The 9,811-nt window shown below is 42.4% G+C and overlaps 1 protein-coding gene and 1 long non-coding RNA gene across 2 annotated transcripts in view; one reads left to right on the top strand and one right to left on the bottom strand.

The window, feature by feature from the left end:
• Positions 1-6: 6 nt before the first annotated feature.
• The window catches only part of pde4dip (phosphodiesterase 4D interacting protein), a 69,706-nt gene continuing 59,901 nt past the window's right edge, over positions 7-9,811 (top strand). The window contains 3 exon segments of the mRNA XM_016680323.1: positions 7-188; positions 1,471-1,523; positions 3,512-3,579. Of these exon segments, the coding sequence (XP_016535809.1) occupies positions 163-188; positions 1,471-1,523; positions 3,512-3,579 (147 nt within the window). The 5' untranslated portion in view covers positions 7-162.
• The window catches only part of LOC107838321 (uncharacterized), a 6,705-nt gene continuing 1,828 nt past the window's right edge, over positions 4,935-9,811 (bottom strand). Inside the window, exons 2-3 of the long non-coding RNA XR_001664382.1 lie at positions 7,830-7,833; positions 4,935-4,946 (exon numbers count right to left, since the gene is read on the bottom strand). This is a non-coding gene — a long non-coding RNA (uncharacterized LOC107838321). The remainder of the gene's footprint in view (positions 4,947-7,829; positions 7,834-9,811) is intronic.

Here is a 9,811-nt window from a genome sequence, read left to right as displayed (position 1 = left end):
CTCTCTGTACCTTTTGCTCCCCGGAGCCGCTCACCTCCTCTCCGAGCCGCTGCTCTGCCACGTCGGCGGGAAGCTCCTCGCTGCTGCTCCGGGACCGGACCGGACCGGACCGGGTCAGGAGTCCAAACCAGCCCAGGTGTTCAGGTGTTTACCTGAGGAGACATGAGTGGATTCCTCTACAGGGGCCGGTAAGCTGCTGACTCTGGACCTGTGGGGATGGAGGTATTTCTGCGCAGTGGACGGGTCCGAATGCGGCTCTCTGCGGCCGTCCTGCGTTAGACCGGCCGCTAACGGCTTTAGCTCTGCACATGTTCTGCCTCTTCAGCTCAGAGGTTCAGGCGGCCGCAGATGATCCTGTCAGGAAATCATCTGGGTTCAACTCTGAGCTGCTAGAAATGAGCTCAGGTTTTATGACAGAACCACAGTAACAATGTTATTATTAAAGAAATAACTTTCATGTAATGATAATAAATGTTACTGTGTTACATTTGTTGTTATTATTTACATGCACTGTGCCTTTAAAGTAGTGGAGTCCAACGTTTTTGCCAAAAGTGGCAAATTTAAACAGCAAGCAGGGAACAAACATTATTAAATTAAAAATACAAAAACTTGTTTTTCTGTGATTTTTGTTGTTTTGTTTTGCCTGCTGGAAAACAAACATTTATCAAATCTGTACATTATTAAAGACCAAAAACATGAACTGCTTCAGACTGCTAATGCTAAAGCGCTATATAAACTGTTTAGCGTTGGCTAATGCTAAAGCGCTATATAAACTGTTTAGCGTTAGCTAATGCTAAAGCGCTATATAAACTGTTTAGCGTTGGCTAATGCTAAAGCGCTATATAAACTGTTTAGCGTTAGCTAATGCTAAAGCGCTATATAAACTGTTTAGCGTTGGCTAATGCTAAAGCAGAAGCCTAACGTGGTATTTTGTGGAAGCTAATGCTAAACTGCTGATTTGAACCATACTGGTTTGGATGTGTGTGTTTGTCAGGCTCTGGGTTTTTGTTCGTGTTTCTTCTTTTCATTTGTTTTTTCAGCAGAATAATAAATGATTTCATTATGAAGATGCTGCATCAAAACAGACTGAAGAAACGCTGAAGCTAGTTTTTACTCTGTTCATATGAGCTATGCTGATTTCTGTATGAAGTCCAGTTAAAGTAATCCAGAACCGCTGCTGAGGTTCTGAAGCGGAGCCTGCAGTCTCCTCTGGATCCAGCCGGTAATGAGCGGTTTGGGGAAACTCCTCTGACTGGAGGATCTGTCTGTTTACGGCGTCTTCATTGGTGAGTGACGGCGGTGTGACCTGAGGCATGCGCTGACTCAGAACCCGCTGCAGCCTGACGGGTCGGCGCGGCCCGCCTGCTGCAGCGCCTCTGGAGGGTTTCTGCTCCGAACCAGGAGCGTCTGGACGATCCGCGTGAGGAGACGGGTTCTGGGAGGCTTGGCTGATCCTGTCTCTGGTTTCAGGCACGGCGCTGCAGAGAGACCGGCCCGGCCCAGGAGCCTCGGACCCATGATGGGTAAGAACTTCCTGAAACTTTTCCCTCCTCGCTGCGACGCCTGTCACAAAAAGCAATAAATCAATGAATCGCATCGTAAACTAAAACAATCACTTCCTAGTCAAACTGATTGATCATTCTTTGCTTTTTTCTCTTAATAACAAAACCTGGATGGTAAAAGTTTCAGTCTGGTGTTTTGCTCTCATCTAAACTTTTCTTAAGGATCATTTTGTTTACAGAAACTTCATAATTCACTTAGTTTTTCTGTTGCTTTATTTATTTATTTTAGATCTTTAAAATGTTTTCCAGTTCCGTGTTAAATATTCATCAGAATTTAAAGTTTGTAGATCTTTGAGAATGAGTTCTTGTGCTACTATTATCCTCATTACCATCAAATTACTGGAAATTTGTCTCAAAACAATATTATAGTTTATTTCAGTAACTTCTGGGTCGATTCCAGTAAAACTTACCATGACAGAGCGACTCGTTGCTGCAGCATCAACACCTGATTTCAGTTTGGCTCTGGAAACTTTTTTCCTTATTTAAAGTTAAACATTATCATATTTTACTTGTTCAGATCTAAAATAATGTTATTATTTATTAAGGATTCATGAATTTATGTTTAAAGTAACTAACCGAACAGTTTCTGTTTCTGGTTTGTAATGATGTTAAAAACAAGCACCAGGTGCACAGCTGCTCTGATCTGCATGGCTCATAATTATACATACAGAATCTAATATGGAGGTAAATTTGGTGCAGCTGCTGGTTTCTGGTCGACCAGCAAACAGAACAACTGGAAGGTCCAAGAAACTCAACAGTTTATCACATAAGTTTGTAAATATTTCAGATTTCAGATGTTCTTACCAGAAAATGCCAGCTACTAAAATCCACTTTGTCCAATAAAATAATCTTCCTGAAATCTCATGAGACTTCATCATGAACCTCTTTCATAAATGTGTCCAGAACCGTCGGACCTTTAAACCAGTAAAACCCAGATCCTTCCTGTTGCAGATCTGCTGCGTCTGTAAACGTCATGTGGACGTATTTATTCACAGATAATCAGTTTATAATGAGCTGAACGAGTCATATGTTCCTCAGGAAGCTCTGAGTTTTCCAGCTTCAGCAGCACTAATATCAACCTGCCAATACGGAAGCCCAGATGTACCAACATTCTAAAAATAAAAACTTTTAAAATAAAATTGTAACAAATACATGAAAACTGTTAAAAATGCTGAATTTGCATCATAATTATAAACTAGAATCATGAAAATTCCCCACAAATATTTTTAATATTTCTCAAAATATTTCACATTTACAGGCCAACATGAAATAATTAAACAGCTTATTTGATTGGTCAGCCTTTCCTGGGTCAGTCCGTTAGTCCCGCCCACTTCTCTTAACAGTATCCTCATATATTTATGATGATAAATAAATTAACGGTGTGTTCCCCTGTTACAGCTGGTTAGCCTGAAGTCAGGTTGTGCTGATGAACATCTGAACCTTCAGAGTCACAAAGACGGTTACAAAGTCGGCCTTCTATCACCCTAATGATAGATTCAAGAGCTGACGTTGTTTTTAGATAAATCAAATCTAAAACTTGTTTAGAGCCGCCTTTGATTCATAATAACTGGATTATCATTCATTTTAATCTGGATTACATAATTTTATGACTTTTGTTTATGTTACTACTGTAATGCAGCACTTGTAAGTTGTTTGTTTTTGTCATGTAAAGCTCTCTGAACTGCCTTGTTGCTGAAATGTGCTGCAGAAATCAACTTATTTAGCTCTTTTAGAACATGCTTCATCTCAGCAGATGTTTCTAGATCACAACATTCCTATTAAAACGGGACAAATAAACAGTTTGTTTTCATCTTTTCTTGCTTTTCATGACATTAATCTAAAATGTTAGAGTTCAAAGATCTGCTGGAAGCTCGTAAGACAAACTAAATGAAGAACCTTTGAAACTTTGTAGTTAAATTGCAGCTTGTTTTTCTTCTGTCTTCCTTCAGATTTCTCATATGATGAAACAGGAAAAGGTCCTCCGGTCCAGATGCACAGCCTCAGGGAGTTCGAACAGGTAAGAAACATTTCATGAAACATATCTGCGTGATGCAGGCAGCTGAAGGTTTGGCCTTCTGCTGCCTGTCGGAGGCGTTCAGGCTTGTCTCTGCTCGCTCTTAATCACTGGTTAGGTGTGTTTGGAAAGATGAGGTGGCAGCTGGAACAATGTATGAGTCTAAACGCTTCCCTCTGCAGAAGCGCCACTGTAATTTCACTGCTGACGTCGTTTTCTCCTCAGCGTTTCACCATCCAAACACATTTCCATGTAGCCCTCAATTTACCGTCTTCATGCTTTTCTAAGTGAAGTATGGTTTATTTATAGAATGCTTTTCACAGACAGAATCACAAAGCCTGGGAAAGTAAAAGTGTTTTCAGTTGCTTTTTAAAAACCACCACAGAGTCAGCAAAACAGAGCGATACGCACACAAGCTAAGCTAAGCTAAGCTAATGCCAGAGGGGTGAGAGGAGCCAAAAATTAGACTAAATTAGCTCAACATTAACATATTTTTACTCAAATAAAAGTAAAAAAGTATTTTGTAAAATGGCTACTCAAGTAGTAGTAGCTGATCAAAACTGATCAAAACATTAATCATTTAATGTTTAAAATTTGCATCATCAGATGGACCAAAATCTAAAGTTGTGTGGAATTTTTGATATTTTAAAAATTAAAATGAAAATAATTCATATAAATTAGCAAAATTAGAAAATGACAAAATCAGGCAAAGGAAAAAAAGATGTTTCAAATAATTTTTTTCAATATAAAAGTTATGAAACTTTAACAAAACCTGAAGTTTGTTCTTGATTCAGTAAAGTTTCCAGTGGCTAGAGGATCCAGAAATTTTAGTCAAGTAAAAGCTACAGTAAAATTACTCCTAAAAGCACATTTCTTCCTCAGAGTAAATGTAACTAGTTACTACCCAGCTTTGGCTAATGCTAGTGCTAAAGCAGTATAGATAATTTCCCAATGAATATAAACCTGTTGCTGCGTGACATCAAGTGCGCTGCAGCCCGCGCCCGCCTCTCTGCTGTAGGGCAAAAAGCTGCTTGCTAACGATGACTAGCATTGAGTTTAGCTATTTTAGCTACATAATGCACAATATCTTAAATGTATGCCTGATATATAAAAGAAAAAGGGATGCATTGCTTTGCTACTAATTGTCAACACTAAGACAATTAGACAACAAGGTCAGGAAAAGTTTTAATTAAGAAAAAAATAGCAAGGGAGAGGGAAGTAGTTCATTTATGCTAGCCTGACTATGACAACTTTAACATGTAGGTGTGCTGTGGAATTCTGTGTGTTTTGGTTCAATTAAAATAAGAAAAGGCGACCTAAACTCCCCTTCATCAGTAGGGCAGGTGTTTGATCAACCACTGCTGTGTTAGCTTGGCTAATGGCAGCAGTAGCTAATCTACCACAGTGTTCTGCTCTTTGTGTGGGAAATTTTTGAGTGTTTTTTTTGGGTGTTGAATCCTGAAACATAAAGCGGCGTTGTTGTCAGTTGCTATGGCAGCGAGTCCGTGTGTAGCGTAGCCGATTCAGGGATAGGCCTGTCACGATAACAAATTTTGCTGAGCGATTGTCTAAAAAATTATTGCGATAAACGATAATATTGTTTCAAGACCTTTTGACACTGATTTAATGGAAATGACGTAATAATGTCTCTGATTTCCTGCCATAGATGCACTTTATTTTGAAAAGAACACATAACACTGGAACTGATAAACTAAACAACCAAAAATAAAATGGATTCTCAGTCTCCATTAACAAGAAACGTACTTGAATAAAACCTAAACAACATGAAGCCAAAGTGGGAATAAATACTACATTCAACCAAAAGAGTGCAGATTATGAAGTCTGTATTGCCCTTCAGTAATCGGTAGATTTAAATAGAGAAGATGGGCACATCCTACTACCTGATGCAGTAGCTCATACTTTACGATGTTCTGCCCCCATTTTCCCCTTATAACAATCTTAGATCGTTGGCCGATCTAAGATTGTCGCTGGTGATTTCGTAACCGATCATCCTGCAGTGTGATGTATATCGTCGTGGCTCCGATGTAAATCAGGGGTTTTCCCCGAGTTTAACGCTGAATGTGACAGGTAGCCAATCAGAAAGCCGGATTAACGGAGAGGAATCCGGTGCAACAGGAAGTCCAGCATCGGAGATGATATGTGGAAACAACATTAATGTTTATTCAACATTTTGTGCAAAGAATATAGAAATGACAAGAGGAGGAGTTGGAGCCAAATTGTTACCGCAGCTGATAAACCCGGCAAGTTCTCAGCTGTTCTTCGTTAACGTGACATAAATAGGTTATAATGATTTTCATTCAGTCAGGACTTTACGCTGACTCTAGCCACATGCATCACAGGGAGATTCTAGTAAAGCATTGATTAATGCCTGGTTATAAAATTAGTTAACTGGACTTGCAGCCATTATTTTGTGCCCATGTGACTGAAAACCACACGGCACGACGAACCCGATCGAACCGTTATACCGAGGATTTCTGTCGGCCAATGTGTCTCTCAGGTTTAGAAAATGGGCCGCTGGACATTACACTAAGGAAATGAGGAAGGGAGGGTCAGTGGAGAGACCGGAGCTGAGCCTGTTTTCATTCAGTGTCATCAACAGAAAGGAAAAAAGGCAGGAAGAGACGATAAAGCCGATAATTAAAATTAAGTCAATAGGTTTAATTTATCGTGCGATTAATTGATTTATCGTTTATCGCGACAGGCCTATTCAGGGAGCAATCAAAGTGGTTTTGAGTTGTTCTTTAATGGTTTTTCTGCGTTATTTTTCCTTTGCTGTGGCGCAGTGCCGCCATGGATGGCATGTAAGGAATCATGTTTTTGGCCTCCAGCGTCAGGCGCTAAATTTCCTGACATGTCCCAAGAACATGAAATGGATCTATTTGAGCAGATTTCTTCAAACTGGGTGAAATGTGCCTTTAATTTCACCCAGAATAACTGGGTTATTAACTGTTTATGACCTTATTATCGAACTGTGCTCATATTGATGCAGGGAATCAGTAGAAAACTTGTTGGGTTTTTTATGAGCCTCCCCTGATGAGGTGGAGCCCTGGGCGGTGAGCCATGTAGTCCAATCAAAAACAGCCGTTTATAGCGAACAGGCAGGTGGGCTGTTACCTTTAAACTTTGTCAGCTCTAATTAGGCCGGCTGAGGTAATTACTGGGGGAGTGACTCACCTCCTGGACGCCTGCGAGGATTTTCTGGAAACGCAGGTGAAAAAATCTGGACGGCGTCCTGAGACTGGCAGCTTTTAGAGCGGCTCCGGGTCTTTAACCCGGGGTCAAACCGTTTCTAACGTTTAATGGCTTCAGAAGGCTGAGTCATGCCTTTAATGCATCCAAACGGGCCGCGTGGCGTTTCCATGTATGAGCTGTGACTTACGGAGCGGGTTTATCTGGGTGACTGTGACTTTAAATCAGGACTAGAAGCAACACGAGTTTAATGCAGGATCCCACAAATGTTTTTATTGAAGTTTACAATGAAAAAGATTTGAAACTCTTTCATTTTTATTTCATTAAAAATTAGAAACATCAGATTGAAAACATTAAAAAGCTTTGAAAGTTATTTTTATGTATCCTTCCCTTTTTCTGGTTTCATTTGTATTAAAACATGAAATATGCTGCGGTTGATTTGGTGACATGGAGTCAGAGTGTTGGACTCTGACCAATCAGAGGCCAGGGTTCAGAGGGACACGCCCACTCTCATTAACTCCCATTGTATTCCAGTGAATGGTTCTGGAGAAACCGGACCTGAAGGTTCTGTTTGACATCTCAGATCTCCCACTGAAAACATTTAATATGTTTGTTTCCATCAGAAGGTTCTGATTCTCTGAATTATTTTCACTCAGCTCTTCATAAAGCTCCTTTTTGTTTGAGGAAAATCTGTTTCCTGCTGTTTGTTTCTCTTCCTGTTTGGGCCTAAAAACGATGCAAATCACCATAGCAACCAGTTAATTGATTACCAGGACATTTACCGTGAAATAATGTAAAACACAATTTGTTCATGATACTGAAGTTTCTGTTATTTTACATTGGAGCCTTTTTTCTTTCCACTGCAGTTTTTCTCTGGATTTTTAAAATGTTTCTGTTTAGTTTTTCTTTTGTTCACCGGAAATTTTCCCACATTTTCCATTGGAATTTATTTTGTTCTTTGTTTTAATTTCACTGGGATTTTTGTGTTTTTCCTTTTATTTCTTCTCAGGCTTTTCTTGGTGTTTCTCTGGGGTTTATTTTACATGCCTGCTTCTCAGAGCAGATCATCCAAGCAGCTCAGTAGTAGAAATGAAAGCCTGAGCTCTCCGTCGTTATGGCTGCGTACCGAGGGAACCGGCTTCCTCCCGTTCCGACCCGATGACGAAGCGGTTCTGCTGGTTTCCATCAGCGCAGAAGGAAAACCAGCAGAGATGCTGGGATCCAGTGTTCCTGAACGCTGGAGGACATCGGGCCGCAGTGGTTCTGGTTCTGCTTTCCTCGCAGGGCCGACGGGTTCTGGGAGCCCAGCCAGGATCATCACGGTTCTGATATCGCTCAGGAGGTTCTGCCCATTTACAGAACCAAAGAGGACAGGGTTCTGGTTCTGATGAGCTGGGACTGGTCTGGGAGAGTCCGGGTCGAATCACAGAGGAAGATGAACAGATGGGAAACCGGAGGAGAACCTGGACTTTGATCCAAACGCCGGTTTCCTCCTGAAGAACCAGAGCTGGTTCTGTTCGAGTCAGAGAATCGTCTTCTGAAGAACCTCACGACGTTTTCACACGGATCCAACCGCGAAGCACAGAGACCAAACGTTTTACAAATAGGATATTTTAGCCACCAGAACATCTTCTAACACGCAGATCATCCCGACCGGGTCGGGCCGGAGTCGGATCGGATCAGATCGGGAGTCGGATCGGATCGGAGTCAGGCCGGGTTGGGCCGGGGTCGGATCGGATTGGAGTCGGGTCGGGGCAGACTGAACAGTGTTGGTGTGAATGCAGCCTTACTGGTGTGAATGCAGCCTTACTGGTGTGAATGCAGCCTTACTGGTGTGAATGCAGCCTTGCTGGTGTGAATGCAGCCTTACTGGTGTGAATGCAGCCTTGCTGGTGTGAATGCAGCCTTGCTGGTGTGAATGCAGCCTTACTGGTTGCATCCTCACCAGTAAGGCTGGTTAGTATGAGTCTGTCCCCAGAGCCTCATATTAAGTCAGTAATCATTTAAGCGCTAATCTTTATGAATAACCAAAGAGCCACTGGGTTGAAACGTCAGGTCATTTGGTTGGACTAAATGTGAGAAGGTCGCCTGTTTCCTGAAACGACTCGGCTGAACGCCGTCTGACTCCCGTCAGGACGCTGCGTTGTTTACAGGTTAGCGTCTCGAGGCGTAACCAACGGAAACACGTTGATTTCTGACAGGAAGCAGAGTCCCAGCGCTGTGATGGCGCTCATTAAAGCCGCGGCGGCGTCATGCTAACGTCTCCTGACAGCGGCGGCGCGCTGCTCCCCTCAGCCGAACAGGCTTATTGGATCCAGGCCGCGGCCCGCTCTGTTTGTCCTCCGTCCACATTTGGGTCGGGTTAGAGAACCGGCTAACTCGGGTGAAACGTGAACCTGCCGGAGCTGCTTTTGGAGCTGTCAAACATCCAGCGGAGGTTCTCAGAACTGAGAGGAGAAAAATCACCCAGTCAAAACGCCCGCCGCCTCAAGTGGTCTTTATTAGTCCTCAGGAGAAATTGGAAGCACATGGCTGCCTATAAATGTGAAATCAAACCGACCACGGAAACACTTAGATTGATGGAAGATGGGGGAGGATTGCATATAATTTCAGCCATTAAAACCTCAGGACAAATTAGGGTTGCTAATCTGTTATTCTGCCCTCAGTGTCGGGGCTGACTCCTGAAAAGCCTCACATGGTTTGAAGCGTCTGTCAGAGATGGATTACCGCTTCCAGAAACAAACGTTCGCGCCAAACGCATCCTATCTGCTGAGGTTTCATCTCCTCCAGCTTCTCCTGGATCCCACAGCTTGTTGTGGCGTATTAAATGGGTCAGAATGAGTGTGTGTGTGAGTGCGTGTGTGTTTGTGTGCATGCGTGTGTGTCTGTGTGTGTTTGTGTGCGTGTGTGTGTGTGTGTGCGTGTGTGTGTGCGTGTGTGTGTGTGTGTCTGTGTGTGTTTGTGTGCGTGTGTGTGTGTGTGTGCGTGTGTGTGTGCGTGTGTGTGTGTGTGTCTGTGTGTGTTT

This window comes from Poecilia formosa, unplaced genomic scaffold (assembly GCF_000485575.1).
Source record: "Poecilia formosa unplaced genomic scaffold, Poecilia_formosa-5.1.2 Scaffold240, whole genome shotgun sequence".
Lineage (NCBI taxonomy): Eukaryota > Metazoa > Chordata > Actinopteri > Cyprinodontiformes > Poeciliidae > Poecilia > Poecilia formosa.
The sequence above is the reverse complement of the archived record's forward strand: the minus strand, read 5'-3'. Positions and strand labels throughout refer to the sequence as shown.